Genomic DNA, 26,993 nt, shown 5'->3' with positions numbered 1-26,993 from the left:
CTCACGGGAACCTCGGTCCAGTCTCTCAGAGGCATCTCTCAAAGGGCTACGTGGTGTTGGACATCCTGTGCACCTGTCCCCTCCAAGCCTTCCAGGTCTGCACCACAAGCAGAGGGCCTGCGTCGTAGCTGCTCATTGTTGGGGGGAGAGGGGGACAGCAGTGCTTTCCATTCACTCAGGAACCCCTTGGTCAGCACATGGATCCAGAGCTCCTGCAGGTGGCTCTTGAATCCCCATGGGAGCAGAGGCCCAGGGCGCTGCTGATGCCTTCTTGCACTCCTGGCCCTTGCAGCCCAGATATCTGCCCGCCCCATTTATCCCCTGTCTCTTCTCACTGTGTCCTTTCCTCCTCCCTGGGTCAGCATCACAGTGGGTACACTTCCAAGCACGACTGAGTTGTCTATTTAAGAAATATTTTTTGAGCCGTGTGCAGTGGCACACGCCTGTGATCCCAGTGGCTTGGGAGGCTGAGGCAGGAGGATTTTGAGTTCAAAGCCAGCCTCAGCAAAAGTGAGGCACTTAGCAACTCAGGGAGACCCTGTCTCTAAATAAAATACAATATATTTTAATAATATATTTAATATTATTATTTAATTAATATTTAATAACAAAATAGGGCTGGGGAGGGGGCTCAGTGGTCGAATGCCCCAGAGTTCAATTCCCCGTCCCTCTCCCAAATTTTTTTTTGCTACTGGGGATTGAACCAGGGCACTTTACCACTGAGCTGCATTCCTCAACTCTTTTTTGAGACAGGGTCTCACTAATTTGCTGAGCCTGGCCTCAAACTTACAATCCTTCTGCCTCAGCTTCCTGAGTTACAGGTGTGTGTCATTGCATCCAGCAAGTTTTCTAATTTTTTTTTTTTTTTTTTTTTTTTAGCTTTTAAAATTTTAAACAACGGTTTATTCTTTCATTTGTTTGTTTTTACTACTGGGGATTGAACCCAGGGCTGCTTAACCACTGAGCCACATCCCCAGCCCTTTTTCTATTTTGAGATAGCATCTCATTAAATTACTTAGGGCTGAGGCTGGGGATGTAGCTCAGTTGGTAGATTGCTTGCCTCGCATGCACGAGGCCCTGGGTTCAATCTTCAGCACCACAATAAATAAATAAATAAATAAATAAAAATAAAAATAAATAAATTAATTTAAAAAGTTGCTGAGGCTGGCTTTGAATTCTCGGTCCTTGTGTCTCACCTCCTGAGCTTCTGGGATTACAGGGGTGTGCCACTGTACCAAGCTGTGTTTGTTATCTTTTTAAAAATCCAGTGAAATGAATCAAGAAAAGACCGTAACCTCACAACTGGATGTCATAGCACCTTCCAGGTGGCTTGAAAGTCCAGCAGAGCCAGTCAGCAATGATCCCAGATTCTAGATGGTGCCTGAGCCTCCTCTGGGGCCATTTCAGGTTCTTTGTCTTTTATTTATTTTAAACAATTAAGAAATTGTGACATACTCATCAAGTTACACACCGTGCCTTTTTGGAATCTTCTGAGAGCAGCCCCACATGAGAGGCTGAAGAGTTTGATTTCAAGACATGTCACAGCCCCAGGGCCAAGCAGGAGTCTGAAGTCAACTCTGGCACCAGACCCTGGGTCCTGTGTCCTTATTCTCTTTGGCTTCCTTGCAGGTCATTCCCAAGGACTACAAGACCATGACTGCGCTGGCCAAAGCCATCTCTAAGAACGTGCTCTTTGCTCACCTGGACGACAATGAGAGAAGGTAGGTGTGGTGAAGGGCTCGGTCCCTCTCTTCTGCGGCTTGGGAATCACACCAGTGCCAGAACCATGGGCTCCCAAGGCAGGAATGACTTCTGGAAAATACTGTGCTGTGTGCCCCTGGTCCTGCTCAGGAGAGCAGTCTTGTCCCTGGCAGCTCCCCACTGCCACCCTCAAATCCTAGGCCTGGATGCATGCCTCCCACATGGTAAGCTGGTCCTGGAAACATACCATGGTGCCTCTTTTTGCCCTCATCATACAGGGCTGGGGCTTTCTGGGAAACTGAGGCTGTGCAAAGACGCGCCCCCCCCAAACCCCAATTCTTGCAATTAAGTCAGAAAGATTTCAGACGTGTCACTCGGAGCCACAGGCAGGAATTTATTGAAAGGATAAGAAAAAGAAAAGGAGATACCTCCAAGGAGAGAGTGGGTCCTCTCAGAGAAGAAAGGGACAGCATCCCTCTCCTGCCCCCTAGTTTTATTGGGGATCCTGGAGAAGTTTCCAGAGAGTCCTGTCTAGGTCCACCTCTTGACATTTGACTGATAGTAGGATGACATCAGACTTTCAAGTCCCCACCGCCATGACAACTCTAGGTCACTTTGGCCCATGCTGACCAGTTTTTTTTTTTTTTTTTTTTTTTTTTTTAATTTTTTTTATTTTTTTTTATTGGTTGTTCACAACATTACAAAGCTCTTGACATATCATATTTCATACATTAGATTGAAAAGTGGGTTATGAACTCCCAATTTTACCCCAAATGCAGATTGCAGAATCACATCGGTTATACATCCACAGTTTTACATAATGCCCAATTAGTAATTGTTGTATTCTGCTACCTTTACTATCCCGTACTATCCCCCCTCCCCTCCCCTCCCTTCTTCTCTCTCTACCCCATCTACTGTAATTCATTACTCTCCTTGTTTATTTTCCCATTCCCCTCACAACCTCTTATATGTAATTTTGTATAGCAATGAGGGTCTCCCTTCATTTCCATATGCTGACCAGTTTTAATTGGATTCTTCATCATAAATTGTTACAGATTTTATGGCTAGGAGAAATTCTCCTTATCTCCCTGAGTTCCGGGATCTGGTTTGTGTCAAGGGTCACAAACATGTCCCCCTTCAGGGTAACTTGCGTTCCTCTTATCAACATTATTTTGGGCCTGTATTTCTCCAGCAGATAACAGGTAGTTTGCTGAGGAATGTGACATATCCTGTCTACTTAAGCCAGGCAGGGCTGCAGGTAAATTGCTTTTTGGGAAAGAAAGCATGTGGGGGTCAGTACTGTGGGCCAGGATTATAGAATTATTCCCTTAACCTCCCTGTTAGGCTGACTGTTCCAGCACCTTCCATATGCTAGGACCTGCCTGGCCCTTGCAAAGATGGACAAAAATACGTACCCCACTCTTCCACTTGTCCTTGGAGTCCCAGTTCATAGTTCTCAGGCCAGGGTGGCTGAGTCTTGGTGAGTAGGCGGGAGGCCAGGATGTTCCAAGAAGAGGGACTTGTGAGCTTCAGGGGTTCAAATGCTGTGTTGGAAAGTTGATCATAAAAATACTTGGAAAACTCAGAAATTTTTGATAAAGCAAAAAAGTAAATATGTCCCCTGACACCTGACTCCCAAAGATAATCCCTGGAGCATTTTGGGACCGTCTTTAGGGTTACTTTCCTGCAAACACCCTGTCTCCACGGACCTTCACAGAACAGAATCTCATTCCATACACTGTCATACCTTGGATGTCCTGAATCTCTTTCTCTGTCAATAAAGATATTTTAGTGTTTTTTTTTTTAAAGTCAATTTCTACAAAATTGCTACATTTTAGCTGCCTTCCTACGATGGCTATTTGCATTTTTAATATTATAAACAACCATTTGATGACTGGGTGGTCAAAATTGAGTTCTTGTCCATTTATTTCTTCAAAATAAATTCCTTGACAAAGATCAAAGTGTGAATAATATTTTAAAATTTACTTCTTTTTTAAAAAAATATTTTTGGTAAGTTGTAATTTTTCATTAGATCAACTGATCATGTTTTATTAAAAGTTCCAGACAAAAATCCAAATAACACTCAATATTTAAGAAAAGACTCTTTATTCTACTCCCCAAGGAACCACTAGCAGTGGGCTGGGATGGTCCTTCTAGGCTATTCTCTGGGTTTGCATGCATCTCTCCACCTAAGCTTACATGGGGACCGACAGTATGGTACGCACCAGTAATCCCAGCAACTCAGGAGGCTGAGGCAAGAGGCTTATAAATTTGAGGCCAGTCTGGACAACTTAGGGAGGCCCTGTCTCAAAATTTAAAAAGGGGGGTGGCTGCGGATGTTGCTCAATGGTAGAGCATTTATTTAGCATGTGTGATGCTTAGGTTAATTCCCAATACTACAAAACAAAACAAAACAAAAAAATGAAGTTTGCATGTGGGAATCCTTCACCCAACATCAGGGCATGCTCCACGTACCGAGCTATGAACGCTGTGCTGGGTATACTGATGATGCTCTAGGAGGCCTTCTAAAAGTGTAGATAGATCTCATTTTCTTTTTTAGCATTTGCAATGTTCCTTTGTAAAAATGAATCAGAGTTTTTTTCACCTCCCCCTTTGCCAAGTTCTCCTAGTTTCTGATTTCTGATGTTACAGTGTTTCTTTGAAGAGCGAAGCACAGAGTTTTTACACAGCAAACTTTCCCAGAGTGGCTCTGGGTCCAGGAGATTGGACTCTCAAATCCTGCAGGGTGTGCAAAGGCTTTTATAAAGTACATTTTTGCCATGTTTTCACCCAGAATGGCCAGTGGGCGGCCTGCAGGAGCTCTGTGTAGGGCTGAGATTCCTGACCTCTCACATTGCTGTAGAGATCCCCCTCTGCCCACTGCTCCTGCCAGCTTGGTCCAGAGTGTCCTCTGACCCCTGAGCTTGAACCTTAAGCTTGGTCCACAGCAGCTGGTGTAGTATGGTGCAGAGCTTTGGTTTAATCGATCCTTGTTGAACCTGTGACTGCCAGAATCCCAGGAAACATTATAGGGTGGGGACTGTGGCACTGAGGGGCATGTTGGGCAAGGACAGCATGCAGTCAGTCCCCTTGTTCTCTCATGCTTTCTGTGTGCTAGAAGGGTCCACATGTGGCCAGTACTCATGTGGAGCCCATGATATCCCCACCCTAGAAGTTCAAGGAAACATGGAGTCATTTTCTCTGATTCCTGGGTTGTGTTTCTGAACAAGGTAGTATCCTGAGCTATTTTGCTCAGGGAGAAGGGTTTAGGCTCAGAGTTGTTTTTTTTTTTTTTTTTCCTTTTTTTTTTTGATAGTGCTGGGGATTGAACCCAGAGCCTTGTGCATGCGAGGCAAGCGCTCTACCACTGAGCTACATCCTCAGCCCTAGGCTCAGATTTAAAGAAGACTGTTCAGCAAGATCCTCTATCACTAGAGGCCAGGGGTGACCTCCCACTCTGAAGGCCTTCAGGCTCTAGTGAGGGGCAGTAGGGAGGTAGGCCCCCCAAATATACTCACAACCCAACCCCTGGGGCCTGGGGATGCCTCCTACATAAGCATGAAAGGATTTTGCAAATGTGACTAAATCGAGGGTCGAGGGTCCCGGTGGGAGATGATCCTGGATTCTTCAGGCATATTTTGAAAACTGTCCCATGTGTCCTTGCTGGGGGTGGGTGGGGAGGGGCTGGGCAACATAGAGGAGGAGGATGTGGGCCCACGCAGGCCGGGTGGGGCACTGTGGCCTCGAGTCACAGAGGAGCCACAGGAAACTGGGGGAGGCTGGAGGGCTTCCCCTGGAGCTGCTGGAGAAGCATCGCCCTGCCCACACCTGGGTTCCTACCCACTGATTCTGATTTTGGACATCTGGACAGTTGAGAGGAAATAATTCGGTTATTTTAAGCCCCAGTTCATAATAGTCAGGGCAGCCCTGGTCACCGGGGCTAGGTGACTGAAGTGTTGTATCTATTTTAAGTTGAATTTAAACATCCATTTACAGTGTAATTTAAGTTTAGATTTTGAAAGGGTGATACATTCACATGTTAAAATTTCAGTAAGTGTAGAGTGAGAGCTCTGATCTGGAGACTGCCTGAGGACCCTTGCTTGACCCTGCTGGGCCTCCCAGGACCCTCTGTGGCCCCTTTGCAGACAGACCCAAGGGCCAGGAATCACCTGTTTCATGGCTCACTGTCACACAGACCATTGGTAATGAAACTTCAAGTCCTCAGGGGAGGGGAGCTGAGTGACTGGGCCTGGGGTCTTATTGGCCCTGCTAACTCACTTTTATTTGGGGAGGTAGATGCTGGGGAACCCAAGGGTACTTAACCACTGAGCCACATCCCCAACCTATTTTTTATTTTATTTAGAGACAGGGTCTCACTGAGTTGCTTAGTGCCTTGCTTTTGCTAAGGCTGACTTTGAACTCATGATCCGCCTGCCTCAGCCTCCCGTGCTGCCACCGTGCCTGGCCTAACTCATTTTTGTGCCAAATGGAAGGAGTCACCTCTGGATGGCCAAAGCATGGTGGGCACTTCAGCTGACTGGGCCACCCCAGTGCCATGCCCTCTCGCATAACCAGTCAGCAAATTCAGCCCAGTCTTGTCCTTTGTAGCTGAGAGGCAGGTGGCAATGACACCCTAGAATTGTGGGAGGGGCTCGCTGGATGCAGAGGAAGCAGATGGCTTGATGAGAGACTGTGTTTTCAAGGCTGGCCCAAGGAGGAAGTGCTCTCTCAGGGCGTGTCCGTCTGTCTCAGGTCTTCTATTTTGTACTGAGGAAAGCTCACTTTCCATATCGAAATGCTGGGCTCCTTTTTCTGGCGACAGTCTCTAAAGAAGCAGGCGGATGGCTCAGGACCTGTTCCAGAGGGAGTGGTCAGGGAGGCACTGTCTCTTGACCTTTCACATGATGTCTCCCCGTGCAGCATCCAGAGCTTTTGCTTTTTTTCCACTCTTCTAGAAGCTGGGCTTCACGGCTCTGTCTCGCCTCAGCTGTGGTTTGGCAGGTCCAGCAAAGTTCCTTCCAGGTTTACGGGGTGTCTGGCACGCCCTGATCTCGGGCTGCCTGCGGCTCCTCTGTTTCCCTGCGTGGGCAGAATAAAGCAGAATATTCCTTACAAAGGAATCTGCTTGCGGGCGAGCACACCTTCTTGCCTAACGACTTTGCCCTCCAAATTTAGATTCAAGACAAACCCATTCTCATGGGCTAGGTGATTTTACTCTTGTCAATTTATAACGGTGTCTTTTTACATTGCACCAGAGATACTTAAGCTTGGAGAAGGGTGAAGATTATCTTTAATTAAACCCTCTATTTAAAATAAGATAATGCAGAGTGGTTGTGGGGGGAGGCTGATTCTCCCAAGCTTCCTGCTGTCTCTTGCAGGATGTCAGTATTTCCAGTCTCGCCTTACTGAAGACTCTCGGCAGCCCTCTGCATGGTGCCCCGAGGAGCATAGGGTGAGCTTTGCAGCCTCTGTACCCTCCTTGCCCTTTCCCAAGGACACACGGTCCACTGGAAGCAGAGCCAGGGTTCCATCCTGTTGTCCAAGAATTATCAGTGTGGGGGTCTTCATGTCCCAGGGTGAATGGTAGCTCCAGGGCACGGGGTCTGGCCTGGTGGGTGTTGGGGCAAGAAAGAGAATCAGGAGAGTCCTGAATACAGAGTATGGGGCTGGAGTGGAGCCCTTACACACACATGCACACACACACATAATTGTGCATGCACACGCAATCTCACTCAGACACCACAATTTAAGGTGTGTCAAGACATCTTTTAAAAGGTGAGAGCTGCACACTGCTGTTTATGAGTTGTAACTGTGAAGTCGTTCTTTGTGCCTCGGTTTCCTCAAGTGTCAAATGAGGGTGATAAAACCCTGGAGGGTTGGGGTGAGGATGTAATGCAATTAAAGTCCATATGTGTGTTATCATCACCATCATAGTCGTTATCATCACCATCATAGTCGTTATCATCATCACCATCGCCATCACCACCATCTGATCATCACCATTGCCATCATCCTACTCACCACCATTATCGTCATCATCGCTGTTGTCATCATCACCATTGTTATCACCACTATCATCTTCATTGTCATTACCTCTACCGCCATCATCATCACCACTGTCACCATCATCACTATCACCTGCCTCGTTAGGTCCCTGGGAGGTCATCTTATCTCCTATCTCAGTGTAAAGAAGAGAGCTCCAAGGCCCGTGAGGGGAAGGCCCTTGTCTCTGTGCCAGGCCACATAGCAAGTGTCCAAGCTGGGACTGGAACACAATACCCTGGGCCTGCCCCTTCACGGCCCCTAACAGTCACATGGCTCCTAGGGAGGGCCTGGGGATGGCTGACAGCCTCTCACTGGGTGTTGACTGTGAGCAGCAAGAGTAGATTCTCACCCCTCCCATTGAGGCCCTGGGCAGTTAGTTCTTGGCTGGGGACCGGAGCAGCCCCAGAAGTTGGCCCCTGGGTGCTTGGGAGTCCTGGGATGTGTCTGAAGCATCTGTTTCTGGCCTGGGAGGTTGTACTTCAGGCCCAGGGGAAGGAGACAGAGGCTCCTGGGCTCCATCCTGGCCCCTTCACAGCTGCCCTGATCAGAGTGTCTCTAGAGGGAACACCGTTGAACCCCTGGGAGCCAGGAAGTGTGCTAATTAGGCAGCATTGCCTGGGTTTGCACTGTGCATTGGGCCCTGGGCCGGGACCTCTGTAGGAGCTGCCAGAAGGGCAGGCAGGTGAGGGTGTCTCGCTCTGGGGCGGCCTGCCTGGCAGCAGCTCCTGCTCTCTGCTGCTCTAATTAAAATAGACCTCTGGCCTGAGTGCAGCACCGCTGGCCACGCAGCTGTCTCTCCTGCTATCTGTTGCTGTCTCTCTTCCTCCCACCCGCGTATCTTTGTAGTCTGTTTTTTTCCACAAATTGGCTCCAGGCCTTAGGTGATGGGAAAAACATACTGTCTGCCCAGTCACATGCAGCCTGAAGGAGCTGTCTCTTTGCTGCTCTGAGCCTTTTCCGTCCCTTTTCTCCAGCCTGTCTTGGGCTTTGGGACTTTGTGCTTCCCTTTCAGGCAACATTCAAAAAAACAAAATTTGCATTTTGGAAAACGCAGGGCCTCATCTGAGGAGAAGCTTATTGGCTTGAACATGCAAAAGATTTGATTTTCCTCTGGCACAAAGCCAGGCTTGCTGTAGACAAGAGGTTAACAAATCTTCAGTTTTAGAGGCCAGAATCCAGTGGGAGGCCGAAATCTGAGCTCTGGAGCTGGCATGGGATGATGGGTCTGTCGCCAGTTCCACCTTCCTCACCTGCATCGTCTTGACGGGGCCTCTCCACTGCCCTCTGAGGCTGGCTTTGTGGGACAGATGAGGCACAGAGAGCCTAAGCAAGCAGCCCAGGGCCACAAAGCTGGGAGGAGAGGAGGCTGTGACTTGAGCCCAGACTCTGGGCTGACCTGTCATCCCCCCCATGAGTGTACACAGCTCATTTCCCTCTCAGAGGATAGCAACAACCTTTTGAAGAAAACAAGAGTTTTCCAAGTGCTCAGAATTTTCCAGGTGATGGAGCTGTCGTGTGGATTGGGAAATGTGGCACATGTTCAATCTCTGTGAGGTTCTTCGTTTGAAAGGACTGTCAGGGTGCCTTATATTGAAGCACAGGAGACGGTAACAGTGTGGTCTTGTGCTGCATTCAGTTCCTGGGTTTGGGGTGAGAGGAGCCATGGAGTGCCCTCATCCTGAGGGCCACCTAGCCTCGGCTGTGAGTCTTGCCCATGGCCTTGTTTCTTTGATACTTAAGGTTTTAAAACTTCTAGAATTAAATGGTGTGTACGTCTCCAGCATGCCAGAGACCCCTTTCCCAGCCATTCACCTTTTTAGGTCACACAGGTTGGATGACAGAGGCCCCCACTCCCACCATATGGACCTCTGAGTCTAGAGAAGGTGTGGGTGCTCATCACTGGTTGCTGAGAAAAGACCTCTCCAAGTCTATTCAGGCCTCAGGCTGCAGGGCCTGGACCCAGGGCCAGGCAGACACTCTGCAGGGTGCCCCCTGGTGGTGGTCTGGGCCACTGCGCTTTTCTGGGGCAGGGGGTGATTGGCTTTCAGACTCTGGATCCTTGAGTCCCAGTACCTAGAAATAGCCTAGGTGCTACCAGTAGGGTGAAGAATTCACCAACTGGATGGGTGTGAGCTGGCTGTAAGGAGAGGTCTGGAGAGAAGGTGGCAGCATGGGGAGACCCTTGTCCACTGGGCTGTGTGCTAAAGACAGTACCACCTCATTCATGTGGACCTTCCTGTTCCCCATATGTCAGGCTCAGTGAAAGCAGGTGGCCTGTCCAAGGCCACACAGTTCCCTTGGATCAAGCCTCCTGATGAGTATGTATGCCCTCCTCCCGGCTCCCTGCAGAATGCGAAAACACTTGAATTTGTAACTCAGTCTTGGATGGTGCTTCCCAAGACCCAGGCAGGGGCCATGAACCTGGCTGAGAGCTGTAGGGACGTAGCCCCATGTGCCTCATGGTGATCTTGGGGGATGTGTCATGGGAATGTCATCCCCCACTCCATGTGGCGAGTCTGACTCCCAGAAAGCTAGAGGGGGCCCCCCCAGCTTTGTGGCCAGCCAGAGTGTGAACCCTGGCTCGATGGCTATTGTGCTCCTCTACATGTCCCCACCTGGGACGTGGCCATCTCTCCTGACAGGGAGGCCCCTCAAGTAGGGACCAGTATTTAAAAAGTGAATTGTTCCCCCTGTCCTGGGGGTCGTCACTTGGGACATGTCCATTGGATGCTGCAGGACCACTGAGGAGAGGAGCTTTCAGCTGTGCCTTCAAGGATGGGTAGTTTTCCAGGCAAGGCAGAGCAGGGAGACGTTCCCAGGGAGAGTGCTCATGCTAAGGCTGGAGGTTCTGGACAGGTACCAGGTGAGCTGGGAGCTGGCTCGGTCACCCAAGGAGTGGAGCTGAATGACACGGCTGCAGCCCGTGGCCAGGGCTGCTCAGCAGGAAGCTCCTGTTTCTGGAAACAGAGGTACAAGGGGCAGATCAGAGCGGTGTGATATGTCTGCCAGTCAGAAATTTCTGGTGCGTTCCTCTTGGATATCGTCTCGTGTCAGCCCACATCCTCCCCTTATTCCTTTTGCAGACATCTGTGCGCTGGGCTCGCTGGGTCCAAGGGACGGTTTCACTTCTGAAGGATGTGTCTGGAAAGCTTGCCCTGACTCCTGCTGGCCCAGCTGCGTGTTAGGAGTCTGTTGGATCAGCCTCGTGGCTCTTGGGCCTGTCTACTAGGGAAATCATCTCACCATCAGGCCGGTTTCTGGGCTGTGGCCTGCTCCGGAGCCCTTTTTAGAAGGACCCCGTGCTGAGACCCGGGCTCTATCATTGCAAATTTCTCATCTTTGAAGAGGGGGCTGCACTGTTGACTGCACCAAGCCCTAAAATGATGACCTGGTTCTTTGAGAGCTATCCTGATGGCTGAGTTATTTCTTTTCTTTTCTCTGTCCTCCTCCTCCTCCTCCTCTTTTTTTGATACTAGGGATTAACCCTGAAATGTTTTACCATTGTCTCACACCCCCAGCCGTTTTTAGTTTGAGACAGGCTCTCACCAAGTTGCTTAGGGCCTTGCTAAGTTCCTGAGGCTGGCCTTGAATTTGCAGTCCTCCTGCCTCAGCCTCTTGAGCTGCAGGGATTACAGTCATGCACCACCACACCTGGCTTGCCTGAGTTATTTCTAAACTAACAAATTCAGGCTGTGATTAAACACATTGCACTTATTTTCCCAAGTAGCTGCTGGTCTTCCTACCTGGTCTATGACACTTTTTCTCATGCAGAAGTTTTAAATTTGTTCTGTGTCTTTCCCCTAAATTTAAAAAATGTGGTTAAATGTATATGACATAAAAATCCATCACTTTAACCACTCCTAAGTGGAGAGTCCAGCAGCATCTCCACTGTCTACCCCCAGTCCTTCTCATCTTCCTCAATGGAGACAGCATCCCTTAGACATTCATTCTCCAGATCCTCCGCAGCCCTTGGCTCCCACCATCTTACTCTGTACCTGTGGAGCCAACTGCTCTAGGGACCTCTTTGAGTAGAATCAGACAGTACTTATCCTTGACTGGGTGTCACCCTCTCTAGGTACGTCCATCTCTAGTCTGTGTCAGAACCTCACTCCTTGTTATGCTGAGGATACTCCTGAAGCCTCGCTTAGATTTTCATCCTGGGGTCTGGTGGCAGTGGAGGGGTTGGGGTTTGGGTTTGGTCCTGTGGAGCTGAGGGGCCTGTAGCACCTGGGGTGGAGGCCCAGTAAGCTGTGAAGAGTCACCAACCAGGAATCCCTGGCCTCGTATATTCCAGCTTAACTCTTTCAGTCAATGGTGTCTTGAGTTTCTAGACTTTTGAATTCTGTAGCCTATTGTTTTAAAATCTGGAGAACTAACATAGCATAGCTAACTCTGTGTTTGGGCAAGTAAGCGCTGCCCTCTGCATTCACATCATTTCTTCAGAGGGGGTGAAGAAACACCAGGGAGGAGTTGAAGACAGAGCCTGCGACGTGTGCACCTGGCTTTCTCACACTCGCCCCCTGCCCTCTCTTTCCCACTTGGCCTTGCCTGTGACGGCAGCTCTGGGCAGGAGCCATACATGGGTCCCCGTTCGAGCCGTGCTGCAGGTGAGGAATGTGGCTGTGTCCAGCCTGGAGGAGGCCCAGATCCACCTCACAGGACTGCCTGGAGCTGCCTTCCCTGCAGCGGGCAGCCTCAGTCCCCAGCACACTGTGCAGGAGGTCAGGAGCTTGGCCAGAGAGGAGAGGCCTCCAGGCAGCCCAGGAAGGGCAGGGTGGCCCCGGGGCCAGGAGCCAGGGTCTGAGAAACCAAAACCCCCGCATCTTCCTTGAGCTTCCACTGTGAGCAACCCTTCCCATCCCTGCTCACCAGCAGCTTTAGCAGGCAGGTTAGGGAAGGTGGTTAGGGAAGAGACACAGGCCAGCACTTACACCCTGTTCTCCTAGCCAGATTTTCCCTAGGGGTTTGGCCTGGGGCTGTACTGGGTAGAAGGGCAAGGCCTTGTGTCTCCAGGTGGGGGTGACACATTCTATCTGCTTACAGGTTTTTGAGGCTTGGACTTTCTGACCAGAGATGACATCTGCTATCCTTCCCCTGTCTGAGTGTCCCAGGGGGGACAGTAGGGCACAGACCAGGGAAGCCAAATATCCCTGTAGGCCTAGGCCTCGGCTGACCCTCAACAAGGAGTGGGGTGGGGTGATGCCCAGGCTTGGCAGACAGAAGCCAACCTGAGCAAGACCCAATTTTACATCAGTCTTACTTCACGGGTCTGCCCTCTGGTCATGGGTAGCCACACCCAGCTGAGGCTCTGGAAGGACTTCTGTCAACCTCGTAGGGGCCTGCGGTACAGAGGGCTTGGGATGGCAGTGGAATATTATTGGATACCCTGGTCTCCCTCCCCTGCCCCATTGACAGCCTTACCACTGGAGCCCAAGAAGGGTGGAGCCTTCCTTTCTTGTCACCAAGGGGGAAGCAGTTTGCTCAGGCCCCTTTTGGTCTCAAGGGGGCAGAAATGTCTCCAAGTGCCTCCTCAGGAAGGTCACAGGGCAGCTCCTCCTTTTCCTCCTGAATGTTGCATTTTTCGTTCTAATAAAAATTCATAATCTGGAAATGGAGAAATAGAGAGGAAAACAGACCACCCAAAGTGTCCCTTGTCAGCATCTCAGCATTTCCTCTACAGCTTTTTTTTTTCCCCTGTGTTAAGTTTTTTTGGAGGAGGCAAAGGGGGGTACCAAGTATTCAACTCAAGGGCACTCAACCACTGAGCCACATCCCCCGCCCTATTTTTTTTTAATATTTATTTTTTAGTTGTAGGTGGACACAATACCTTTATATTATTATTAGGTGGTGCTGATCATGGAACCCAGTGCCTCATGCATGCTAGCACGGAGCCACAACCCCAGCGCCCCCCAGCCCTATTTTATATTTTATTTAGAAACAGGGTCTCGCTGAGTTGCTTATTAGCACCTTGCCATTGCTGAGGCTGGCTTTGCTCTCGTGACCCTCCTGCCTCAGCCTCCTGAGCCGCTGGGATTACAGGCATGCGCCACCGCACCTGGCCTGGGTTAACTTTTGAAGCTCAACTGCACCGATATTCTCGGTTCCCTCCCATCCAAGTCAGGCCATGGCTCGCCCATGGTGCCTGCCTGCGTTCCCATGGCAATGTGTGCAGCTGCCACTGATGTGCCTTCCTGTTCCCCCCCTGGCGATTGTCACGGAGAGTCTAGCCTTCCCCATGGGGACTAGAGTCTTTGGATTGTATCGGTCTAATGAGTTTTCAGTTAATCCTGCGAAGATGCCCGGGAGTCATTGTGAGGAAGGGGTGTCATTCTTTATTAGGTTAAAAGGCCTCCAAGATCCTGTTTTTTAAAAACGTTTATCATGGAAAATTTCACAAGTATTCAAAGGAAGAGAAACTGGGGCACACACCACGTGGTCCCCCCAGGCGGTTCCCAGTCGGTCTGTTGGATTTTGTCTTCTTCCCACCCACCGACCCCAGAAGCCACCCTCAGCCATCAGACAGTGTTGTCTGTGAATATTTCAATCCAAGTCTGCTAAATTTCAATCTGGCTTCTTGTCCTTGTGGCGTCCCCACATCCGATACGCATGGCAGGGTAGCATGGCTGTTCCTTGTAGGGGTGCAGAGCTACTGCCCAGGGTGCTGTCTCTGGAGTGGGCTGCCTGAGGGATTCACTTCCCCTTCAGGGGCTCAGCTGGCGCTGTCAAGGAGTGTCCCTGTGCAGTGCTCTGGGCTCTTTCTGCTGCTCTGGGGATTACAGGAAGGTGGCCTTTGGAGCAGGTAGCACTGTCAGAAAAGAGGCAGGACCTCCGGACAAGAGACTGATTTTCGTGTTTGACAAGCTGCTCACTGAAGATCTGACCCTCCCTGCTTCTCATCTTGTGGGGTGACAGCTGGCTCATGCTTGTCCTTCAGAAAAAGCAACAGTTGCTAAGAGTCGGGCAAACAAAGATGTGCTTTGACTCCCAGGAACAGCTGCAGGAGGGGGACAGCCGTGTCCTGTCAGCTGCTGAATCAGAATATTCAGGCTGCCTGAAATGGAGCTCTTTAACCCTTTGGCACCACTGAGAGCTTCCTCTCCTCCCTGTCTCCCAAGAAACGTCTTGTTTTCTAACGGTCAAGCCTTCTTGCTTCTCAACGCTAGACATTAAAGTTCTCGGACTGAATTGAGGCTAATCTGGGTTATTGAGGAAGAGGAGGTCAGTATGATTCAGTCCTTTGTCCATCCATCCAACCTCCCACCATCCATCCATCCATCCATCCATCCAATGATTCATGCACACATGCGTTCATTCATTTATAGATCCATCCATTCATCCATCCAGCTAACTTAGGCCTGTTACCCACCTACCATTCATCCATCCCTCCATCCATCCCTCATCCACCCATCCATTCAACTATTCATTTATACATAATTCATTTACACATCCTTCTATTTTTTGTCCACTCACCACCATCTATCCATCCATCCATCCATCCAATTATTCAACCACATATGCATTCATTCATTCATCCACCCATCAGTTCATTCATTTATACATCTCTTTATTCATCCATCCATCCATCCATCTACTCACCATCCATTCACCCATTTATTCACTCACCTATCCAATAAATACTGATTGTAAGTCTTCTATGTGCTAGGTACAGGCAAATAAGGCCCATAAATGTGACAGGATTGAGAGGGGAACATGCAGATTGTTGCTCTTTCTTCCAAGAAGAAAGTGCCTCTTGGTTCCTACCCTCAAGGTGGGGGAAAGGAAGGTGGATCCCAAAAGCATTGTGCCCCCATAATTGAATCCTTGTCTTCCCAAGACTCATAAGCTGATTTTCTGACAGTGAGAAACCTGATTCCTTATACTCGTAGGGCTGTATCCCCACAAACAACCTTTTATCTTCTCTTGTATGACTCCCAAATACACCTACAAGGTAAGGCTGTGATTACCTTCATATACAGAGGAAGGAAACTGAGGTGAGGGAGACTCCCCTGAAACATGCTCTCATCCACCAGAGATCTGTGTGTTGATTGTGAATCGTGCATGGCCAATTGGAGAAGCGCCACAGTGATGGGAGCTACCTTCACTCCTTCATTCAGCAAGTGTTTATTGAGCATCTGCTGTAGTCCAGACCTGCTCTAGGGGATGGAGATACACAGACAACTCAGATGAAATCCCTTGGCTTTATGGAGCTTTGTTCTAAAAGAAGAGACAAAGAGTGAACAAGATACATTGCTGACATATAGTGTATGAAGGAATTAGGGAGTTCTAGAGAGAAACCTGAGGCCATGGGGCTGAGACTGTAGTGTTGGAGGCCTGGGAAGGCCTTGCTGAGAAGGGAGGTTTGAAGAAAAGCCCAGGGACAGTGGAAGTGAACCAGGCAGGTGTCAGGATTCACAGCAACGGGAGTGCAGGTGTAAAGCCACTGAGGTCAGGGACATACCTGGAATGATTAAAAATCCCCAAGGAGGCCAGTGAGGCTGAAATAGAGCCAGGGAAGAGGCCAATGATAGACAATGAGGACAGAGGAATGTGGGCCACATCATGTAGGGTCTTCAGACACTCAGGACCTAGGAAAGCTATAGGCAGAGGACTTGCATGTTCTAGCAGGGTCGGTCTGCTCTCTATTAAGATTAGTCTGGAGGGTAGGGGGGATAAGGGCAGAAGTGGAAAACCCACTTAAGCTGTTTTGCTAACTCAGGCGGAGGTGGTGCTATCTTGGACCATGGCCATACTTTTGGAGGTGATATGTGGTTGGTTGGTTTTCCAATATCAGGGAAGAGGCTATGTTTAGCCTGAGATGGTTCAGCTGTGAGATTGTTTCCAGTCTGGGTTCCTCTCTTGGTTGTTGGATTCCTTGGAGGCAAAGGAAACAAACATCAATGATGGCGTTGATGGTGATGATGATGGAGATAGTGATGATGGTTATGGTGATGATGTTGGCGATGATGGTAGTAGTGATGATATTAATGGTAGTGGCAGTGATTATGGTGATGACAAAGGTGTGATGATAAAGAAGGTGATGATGGTGATGTTGATGATGCTGATAAAGATGGTAATAATGGCGAGAGTAATTTAATTATGATGGTGCTTCTGATGGTTATGGTAGTGATGATGGTGCTAGTGATGGTGATGATGGTGGTAGTGATGGTGATGGTAGTGAAAAGGTTCACACAAAGATGATGATGATGGTGGTGATGGAGATGGTGATGATTGTGACTGTGGTATGACAGTTATAATGATATTCATGGTGATGGTGATGATGCTGGTGCTGATGATGCTGATGATGAAAGTGACAGTAAAAATGATAGTGATGGTGATGGTGGTCAATAAAGATGGCGATGATGGTGACAGTGATGTGATAATTATATTGATGGTAGTCATGGTGGTGGTGGTGGTGGTGATGCTGATGAATTCGGTGATGATGATGACAGTGACATAAGATGGTGATATTGATGGTGGTGATGGTGGTGTTGGTGAGCTGAGGGAGATGATTATGGAGATGGTGACAGTGATATAGTTGGTGATGTTGATGGTGAAGGTGATGATGTTGAGCACGAATTACCACATCACACTAGGTTCAGGTAGCCCATATAATCTTTCCACACCGGGCTTTTCTCGAAGTCACTGAGATGAATGTTGGCTTGACTCCTCACTTCTTCTCCCCACTCCTGCTATGTAACTCCATGGGGTTTGGAATGGGGTTGATCCACTGAGCTTTAGGAGTGGAACTTGTTTTAAGTCAGTCCAGATGAGCTCATTCATCAATCACTGCCTGGATTAGGTAACCCAAAATCTAAGCCAGGGAAATTCCTGAGTCCTGGTTAACAACACTTCCAGGAGAACCAGGGAAGCTTACTGAAGGCTTTGGGGGAAAGGGTCCTGTCTGAGAAGAAATATACTACTGGAAGCCAGCCCTTGTTCTCCTTCTGGAGAGTGGGGTGGGTGGATGAAGCTGATGCTGCTGAGGACAGAAATGGATAAGAATTAGACTTCTGAGTCAAATCTACCCTGAAGTCCCTGTGGTGACCCACAAAGAGCTAGACATCCTGTGTGGCTCCTTCCATGTGGTCCCCTTGCAAGTGACTCTGGGCTTAGCCATTGGTATGTTAGAAAGTGAGAGGCTTGGCCACTGAGATGCAAGCAGGTCCTCCTTCCTTCTTAGGCCCAGCCGCCATGCTATGAGGAAGCCAGAGCAGTCTCGCCATGATATCACGTTCATCAGGGCAGAGGCTCCTGGACAAGCCCCTGAGCTCCAGGCTGATGGACACCACCAAATGCCAGGCGTGCAAATGAGCCATCAGCCACCAACTGATCCCATGGGAGGGAGGAGGCTGCCCATTCAGCCCACAGAACACACGGAAGAATGAATGGTTTGGGGGTGGCTTATTAAACAACAAGAGGTGCTACTCCTTGTAGCACTTGGAGTCAAGAAATCCTTGTCAAATGGAGTTTCCTCTGGCTCATAGCTTTCTAATGATCTGGGGAAGCAAACTGGGTGAAGAGATCTCTCTACTTCAGGGGAGCGGGGCTGCTCACCCCCAGGGCAGAACCTCCCTTTTGTATAGCTTTCTTCAATTCAGCTTGGCAGTGAACATCTACGAGGGAGTTTCCTCTTCTCTTAACGCATCAGCGTTTTGTTGGACACAGGAAATTGTGAGATCCACCATGCAGGCTTGGGAACCATCATCAGAGTTTCTAAATACTCGATCAAGGGACTCCTGAAAAGGCATCATGTATCTCAAGGTCCTTTCCGTGGAAGATACAGCTTGGAGGACTTTATGCTAGCTCCTCTGAGTCCGTGTGGACCAGGGCTTCCCCCCTGCACAACCCCCATAAGCACACGACTTGAATAGTCTGATTCATCTCTTGCAAGAAAGAACCTCCTATGGTGAGTCCTTCTCAGCACTTAACAGGTGATACAGTGGAGATTCAGGGGTAAAGTCACTTGCCTGCTGTGGTCACAGCTAGGCCAGGCCAAGCCAAGGTCCAGCTCGGCTTGTGGTTCTTCCCCACTTTGTAGGGGGGACTCCCTCTGTGAACCTGGGGGCCACAAGCCCCTTTGTATTGGCTGCCTGCTTGGTTCTGGGGAGATGATTGGGTCAGAGGAGATTTGGGTTCTGTCCTTGAGCGGTCCCTAGATTCCCAACTCAGGAGAGTTTTAGTGCCACACAGGAGGAGCCCAAGGAAGCTTCCAGAAGGCAACAGTTTAGGTCCTATGCCTCTGAGGCTCCTTATCCAGTCTGACAATGCCAGAGATCATGTTGTGAGAAAGAAGAGGCTGAATAGCCCCCAGAGGAATGGGAGCAGGGCTGCTGTGGGGTGAACCTCAGGGATCTGCCAACATGTGGGCTGGGCCAGCTGCTTCTGTGTCAGACGACCTTGGATTTGGCTCTATCCTGCTGCTTGCTCACTTTGTGACCTTGGTGGATGACGCAACGTCTCTGAGCTTCAGGCAGATTCCCTCTGTCCTTAGAATCAGGGAGGTCAGAGGCAGGTAGGTGGCCAGTCTCAGGCTCGTGCTCCTGCCACTGCTTCTGCATTACCAGGTGTTCCCACCGCATGGCCAGCACTGTGCAGGGTGGGAGTTTGTGCAGGAGACACACCAGGTGCAGCATGGCAGGTGAGGCTCTGCTAGTCAGAGCCAGAGCCACAGAGACAATCTCCCCTGGAGGAGGGGGTGGTCAACCCAGAGCTGGAGAGTCTGAGCAGTTAGGTGGCACATCTGGGCAGAGACTGGCACGTGCAAAGGTCCAAGGACTATAAAGAACCTGGTGTGTTTGCAACTGACCGGGCAGGTGGGTAGGGAGCAAGGGACAAGGCCACCCTGGAGGCAGCAGTGACTCTTGAGTGCTGTGGTCCCTGGCCGGGCCATGGACCTCATACACACCCTCTCCAAGGGCCACTCAACCAAGGGTCAGGGCCCCCACTGGTGTTGCAGGTGAGCCAACCTGGCCCCTCCTCAGAGAGGAAGGAGGCACCTTCTCACTCCACGTCTCACACCATGGGTGGTAGCCCAGGGAGAAGTCTCCAGGACACTAGGCAGCGGGACAGCCACACCCTTCTTTTAAATAAGGCACTAGAATCAATATGCACACAAAACTTGCTGTGCAATATATTTCCAAAGTTAACATTAACCCTTTTTAAATTTAATAATTATTTATCAAAAAAATGTGAATGTGTTTACATTTAGTCAACCCTGTGCTAATCTAAAAACCATATTGAAAAAAAATTGAACTCTTAGAGTCATGTTCTCAGGGAAAAAATTACAACTATCTTTGACAGAGACGCATGGTAGGGTGATCAATAAAAAACTTTAAAGTGTGTTTTTATATCAGGATAAAAAAAATTCTGTGGGAGGATGGGATAGAAATGTCTAGTTGATAAAAATAATAAAAGGGAATGATGTGCAAATTCCAACTCTTAAGAGGTTTTTTCCTCCACGGTGTCTTGATTTGAGTGGCTACTGAGGGCCCAGTCCGTGGGATTTATATCTCATTGGCTGTATTTAAATGACACAGCAGTTAAAATGTCAACTTTTGTAACAGACTAGCCATGACTCCCTTTTACAACTATGTAACCTTGTAATAGAACATTCTGGATGTGAAAGGATATATAGTTTAATTCTGCTGGTGCTCACCTGTATTCTCAGCAACTCCAGAGGCTGAGGCGGGAGGACCCCAAGTTCGAGATCAGCTTCAGCATATTAGTGAGACCCTATCCAAAGTAAAATAAAAAGGGCAGGGGATGTAGCTTGGTAGTAGTAGAGGACCCCTTGATTCAGTTTTCAGTACCACAAAAAATAAAAAAGAAAGAAAATTTTTTAGGTAGCACATGGGCAACATCCAAAGGCGGGGATTAAGGAACAACACAGTGGGTACTGTCTGGGGTCTTGAATCATGAAGGATGTGGGAGAAGGAGGATGGGAGAAGGAAGGAGCAGCCATAGACCTGGAAGAGGCTAGGCCAGTTATACTGGCCAAAGGTGAGGGATTGGGTGGGCTGGAAATGGATAGTATGTAGACTGGGTGACAGGCCCAGACTTGGACAATGGATTTTGCTGGAAGACTGGTATTGGAGATGAAAGAAGAGAGTGACAAGCTGGTCACCTCCAGGCTTGGAGTATGTGGTGCCCTCCAGCATGGAGGTGGTGGGTACACACAAGTCTGAGTGGCTGCTGGATGAGAAAAAGAGGCATCAGGTGGCCAGGCATGTGGTCCTCGTGGACTGCTTAACTTCCAACTCTGATTTATTCCCTGTGTCCTGGCTGCCCCTTTGCTCTATATCTCTGCATCAGGCACTGGGCAGAGGGGCCTCTGCCAGCCCCCCACCCCCATCCCTGCCCAGGTGCTCCTGCTACTTCCTTCCCTTGCTTGGCCCTGCAGACACTACCTCTCCACTCCTGTGTGAGGTGAGCTAGGCTAATGGACTTTTTGGAGTTGGACCCTTTTCCTGCTGTGATTGGGCTGATGGCCAATCGAAGCATTTAAATCTTGGTTTTTAATTTAGTTTGTTTAACATGGCTTACTCTTAATTATCAGGGCTATAATGACCCTGTAGTATAAAGTTAAGCGTCTCTCTGAGCAATTTCCTTGCAATGCAATTTTATATGGCCCATTGTGAGTTCAGAGGGTTTGGTTGGAAAGATAGAAGACTTTTCCAAATGATGCTTTCATAGAAAACAAGGTTTAATTGTTTGGAAATAATAATGATTTGGCAAGCTGTTCTATCAGGAAATGTGGTTTTGCTTCTCTTCTCAGTAATTTTATAGCTGTCATTAGCCAGAGCTCAAGGAGGAAGACAGAATTTCTTGTGTCTCGTGCCCCAACATGGATTCACTTGGTGCTTGGGATTGCAGGACAGAAAATGTTCATGCATTTGGGTTTCCCTGGTTTTGGAATTTACGCACCGTCTGTCGAGAGGCACTGTAATCGTTCTCTTCAGGTTGGGGTCACCAGGTCGGGGGACGTTGAGCACTTGGGAGACAGGTTCTTGGGCTTCTCTGTCTTACTGAGTCAGGTGTGGACCTGGGTTTTGCCAATGACTTTGCCTTCCCCAGGTCCTAGGTTGTGAGCTGATGACTTATCAGAGTCTCAGTTTCCTCATCTGTCACATGGGGACTACAATGGCACCACCGACGGGTTCTGTCGCAGGGTATATATGAAATGACAGGTGTGGAAGTTCATGGATTGCTTGTCGTTGGCCTGTAGAAGCTATGAAGGTCCATTTCAGCCTTTTGTCCATTGAAGTGGTTTCTGTCCTGCTTCCCAATAGGCATGTGTTTAGTTTGCAACATGTCACTCTGTGCAGGTGGCCTGGATAACTACTGGGAAGGCATGTTTCCTCCCCTGTTCCTTCAGTTGAATGGAAGTCGTAGTTTTGCATTTATTAAGTAATTAGAGAATTATCAGAGTAGGGTAGGTTGTGTTGATCTTTCTTCCAAGAAATCTGCATGAATGAGATCTTCATATATATATAAATTTTTATTATTTTTAGTTATATGTGACAGTAGAGTGTATTTTGAATATTACATCTACATGGAGTACACCTTATTCTAATTAGGATCCCATCCTTGTGGGTGTACGTGATGTGGAGTTTCACTGGTTTGTATTCATACATGAACATAGGAAAGTTACGTCCCATTCATTCTACTGTCTTTCCCATACGAATGAGATCTTAAAAGCATCCATGGAGTTTGGCTGGCTTAAAAACACCTGGAGCTCATCTTGGCCTTTCTGCTGATTACTCTTGTGCCTGAGATTCTGCTAACAGGCAGGAAGAACCTGGGTTGGGGGCTGCAGGACTGACTTCTCCCAGTGACCTTGGGCAGCACTGCCTTCTCTGTCTTCTGAGAGGTATGGGGGAGGATGTGGGTGGAGGAGGAGCTGCCTGATTGAGGTCTCTGCCAGATTTCTCATTTGCATTTCCAAATTTGGGATCTGCCGTGAATCTCGGGGCCTTTAGCCCACCCCTTGTCCATATTGTTCCTTATTTAGAGGCTAAAAGGAAGGCTTGTTGCAGACAGGAGGCCTGTCCTCTGTCACCTCCATGGGATCACATCTCTTCCACGTTGCCCAGGTCTTTCTGAGCAGGCTTGGAGCTCACCTCTACAGTGTATTGGTGCCCTTTGGTCAAGGGCGTCTGTCCATTCTGGCCTCCTTGGAGTTGGCTTCCCTGGAGAGCTGTGGAAACATTTGGGAGAGAGGCCTGGCCCTGAGGGAGCCCTGGAGTGGGGCCTTTGGCTGGGCTCCAGAGGCACCTAGGCTCTGCCAGGTTGAAAAATCTCTCCATCAGAGGGTCTGGGAACAGACCCTCTCCTCTGAGGGTGAAAACAAGCTCTGGATTCTCCTTCCCAGGTGAACACACTGATGACTGCCTGGGGTGGGGAGACCACCTGGCAGCAGGTTGGTAGGGGCCCTGGAGGAGGGATGCTGGGCCCCAGAGGTCTCTTCTAGTTGGAGCCTCCCTGAAGAGTGGGGCAGCCAACAGAGCTTCCCAAAGAAACCCTCTTGCTTGAGGGAGGGGAGGTCTGGGTGTTGGAGAACATGTACCCCTCAATTCTCACATGCCAGTGTCCAAATACACCCCACAGTGCCAGGCAGGGTAGGGGGCAGGAGCCAGAAAACAGCCACTGTCAGAATAAGAGCATAATTGGCATCTTTTTTAAAAAAGATATATTTTTAGTTGTAGTTGGACACAATGTCTTTATTTTGTTTATTTTTATGTGGTGCTGAGGATTGAACCCAGGATCTCGCATGTGCTAGACTAGCACTCTACTGCTGAGCCACAACCCCAGCCCCCATAATTGGCATCTTAAGGATGCTTTAGACATGGGGGGGGTGGTGATGGAGGGGCTGGCTTGTTGCCTGAAGGCTCACTCAATTCAGGACAGAAACTGCGTATTGGTCTTTTGTCCTGCCTAGAGAGCACAGCTCTTAGGAGAGCTGGCATCTCTGCAAGATGAGGCCAGGGCCATCTTGTGGCTCAGCAGGCTGTGGTGACCTCTCTTCTCTAGTGTCTGCAGAAGCAATTGCTTCTCATGCTGTGGGTCTCTGGGAGGGGATGCTGGAGGGCTGGGGAGGATGGCCTATCTCTGTTCCACTATCTGGGACCTCAGCTGAAAACCATGTGTGACTTGGAGCAATGGAGTGGCTGCGGTTGGGTGACCTGGGGGTGTCTGGATCCTGGCTGGGAGGACTTACATCCTGAGCTCAGCTGGATTCTGAGAATGGACAGGCCCCGGTCCTCCCTAACACTTGGACTTCCTCACAGCATGGCGGCCGTGGCATAGTCAAATGTCCTGTGCGGCAGCCCTGGGCCATCAAAGGCCAGAGTCCCAACAAAATGTGGAAGGGGAAACTGTGGGAGACTCCACATGACCAAGCTCCAGAAATCCAGAGCATCACTTCCAACTTCCTCTCTGAGGGAGGCAGGGACTAGGCCTGTTTCTTTCAGGACCCCAGGGCCCAGCACTGCGTTGGCATGCAGTAGGCTTGACCTGGGAGAGGGAGATGTGAATAAACCCGGCCATGTTTTGGGTACAAAGTTAGCAGTATAAATAAGCAATTTGAGGGTGACATAAAACAGTGACTGAATATAGTAACAGGAAGTTTAAAATAAGGCTTCTGTTCTTTCTCCTTTATAACAGGGTTGTTCAGCTATTTTCAATCTAATTGTTGTGACATTCACACTAATAGCCCAAGGACTTTACTGAGAAGGAGCTGCATACTGGGTACCATGTTTCATGTGCACTCTCTCAAGTCACCCGCTCAACAGTAAGACTCTTGTTATCCACCTCATACAGAGGGGATACTAAGGCTTATCGTGGCCCAGTGTCCATTTAGGACAGGATTGGCGCGTGTGTGACTTTTGAGGCAAAACCCTTGCTGTCCACTCTGCTGGTGCTATTGTGGTTGACAAGTCTTTGCTGCCTAACCAAGCAGCTATTTCTTAGCAGGAGTGCATGGGCAAAATCTGCCTCCTAAACAATTTTATTGAAGCATAATTCATTTCTCATAAAATGTACCCACATGAGTATCCATGCCATAGTTTTTAGTGAAGTCACAGAATTAAGATCCAATCTTTGGGCCCATCTATCTCCCTAAAACCTTTTCCCTCCTCCGTGCCTGCGTGCACTGTCCCTCACTTCCATCCCAAGTCCACTGCTGATCTGCTCATCTTTTCTGGACATTTCAAGTAAGTGGAAATGTACTCTGTGGTCTTTGGTGTCCAACTTCCTTTGTGGAGCATGATAGTTTTGAAGGTCATTGTACTTACCGCAGTGTCTGCACTTTATCTTCTTTTTATTGGCAAATAATGTTCCATCGTATGGATCTACCTTATTTTATCTACTTACCCTCTCACTTTGAACATTTGGTTGTTTTCAGTTTGGGGCTGTTATCAATAATATTGCTGCCCGGTGCCGTGGGGCATACCTGTAATCCCAGTGGCTTGGGAGGCTGAGCCAGGAGGCTCATGAGTTCAAAGCTCAGCAACTTAGGGAGGCACTAAGCCACTCAGTGAGACCCTGTCTCTAAATAAAATATGAAATAGGGCTGGGGATGTGGCTCAGTGGTTGTGTGCCCCTGAGTTCAAACCCTGGTATCAAAAAATAAAAATAAAAATAAAATAATAATGTTGCTGTGAACTTTTGTGTGCGTGTGTTTGGGTGAACATAGGTTGGGTAGATCCCTGGGGGGTGAAACTGCTGGGTCATGTGCCAACTCTATTTTTAACTTTTTAAGAAACTGCCTATTTTCCACAGCTTTATATTCCCACCTGCAGCATTTGAGGGCTGTCAGCTTTGTGTCCTTACTGACATTTGGTATAGTCTGTCTTTTGATTATAGTCATTCTGGTGGGTGTGAGGTGGCATCTCATTGCGGTTTTGATTTGCATTTCCCAAATGACTAATGACGTTGAGCGTCTTTCCATATGTTTCTTCACTATTTGTATCACTCTTTGATAAAAATGTCTATTCAAATCTGCCCATTTTAAAATTGGGTTCCTGTTCCTATTGAGTTGTAAGGGTTCTTTACGTATTCTGTGTCCACACAGAATAGGTAATTTCTTTTTTTTCCTCGCTTTATCAGATACACAAAGTTGCCCATATTTTCTCTCAATCTGTGATTAGATCTTTTTCATTTTCTTATAGAGTCTTTTGAAATGCAAATGTTTTTAATGTTGATAAAATATACTTGGTTATTCCTTTTTTGAGTCACTTTGAGCCTACAGTGTGAAGGGTCCAAATTCATTTCTCATGTGGAGATCCAGCTGCCCCTGCACCGATTCTTAAAGACACCGATCTTTCCCCATAAACCTGTCTTGGTACTCTTGCCCACAATCAATGGACCATGATGCAAGGGTTTTCCAGTTTTATTCTTTATAGCCTCTCAGTGCAGCAGTACCATCTCTGTGGCTTTTATAATCAGTTTCAAAACCGGGTGGCGAAAGTCCTCCTGCTTTGTTCTTTGGCAAAACCATCTTGGCTACTTCCAGTTGCCTTTCCCTCACTTGTAGGATTCACAACACATGTCAATTTCTATTTTAGAGGCTGTATTGGATTTATAGGTGAGCTGGAGAGAGAACTGTCAATTTCTCTCCGAGTTGAGCTCTCTGGCTGCCCTCAGCAGTGTCGTAGCTCTCATAGAAGACTTGCGCTTCTGCTAAGCACATCCCCCGTGTTTCATCCTTTCAGTGCTCTCGTGAGAAGACATGTTCTCGTGGGTGGGCTGGCTTTGGTCTTCAGTGGGCTGCTGGCTCTCACTGGAGGGAGCTGTGTCATGACCAAGAGACCCTCCTGGTGAGCCAGACAGGCATGTGTGGAAGATTAGCCATTTGCTGTGTTTCTCTGGTCAGAGGCCCTCCAGGGGAGGACCTGTCAGACACAGCGGAGCATGTCCTCTCCAAACAGGGAGCTCAGAGGTCTCCAAAGTGGATTTTAATTGTGTGAGGTGTGTTCACGACTTGGCAGGTGCCTCTGGGACCTGTTTGGAGAGAAGTGATTCTACAGTAAACATGAGCCACACTGTTTTTCTGGGCATGGGGCTGGAATTTAAATTAAGATGTGCCAAGCTGAGGAACTGCAGGGGTTTCTGAGGATATTTTAGGCTCTCTTTCGCAGGTTCATGCCGAGGCATTTATCCAGGGCCTGCGGGTGCTTGCTGCACATGCTGCCAGAGTTGTCCAGTATGTGGGCACGGAGTCCCTACCCTGGGCCTTCTCCAGGGGTCAG

General features: G+C 48.7%; 1 protein-coding gene and 1 non-coding gene across 5 annotated transcripts in view; one reads left to right on the top strand and one right to left on the bottom strand.

The window, feature by feature from the left end:
- The window catches only part of Prkar1b (protein kinase cAMP-dependent type I regulatory subunit beta), a 121,396-nt gene that overhangs the window by 26,208 nt on the left and 68,195 nt on the right, over positions 1 to 26,993 (top strand). For all 4 annotated transcript variants that reach the window (XM_040277355.2, XM_040277356.2, XM_040277354.2 and 1 more), the window contains one exon: positions 1,630 to 1,721. In XM_040277355.2, coding sequence (XP_040133289.1) covers positions 1,630 to 1,721 — 92 coding nt within the window. The remainder of the gene's footprint in view (positions 1 to 1,629; positions 1,722 to 26,993) is intronic.
- Positions 5,012 to 5,083, bottom strand: Trnaa-cgc (transfer RNA alanine (anticodon CGC)). The gene has a single exon. It is a non-coding gene; the product is annotated as a tRNA-Ala (tRNA).

The sequence above is a fragment of the Ictidomys tridecemlineatus genome, chromosome 10, assembly GCF_052094955.1.
Source record: "Ictidomys tridecemlineatus isolate mIctTri1 chromosome 10, mIctTri1.hap1, whole genome shotgun sequence".
Taxonomy (NCBI): Eukaryota; Metazoa; Chordata; class Mammalia; order Rodentia; family Sciuridae; genus Ictidomys; species Ictidomys tridecemlineatus.
The sequence above is the reverse complement of the archived record's forward strand: the minus strand, read 5'-3'. Positions and strand labels throughout refer to the sequence as shown.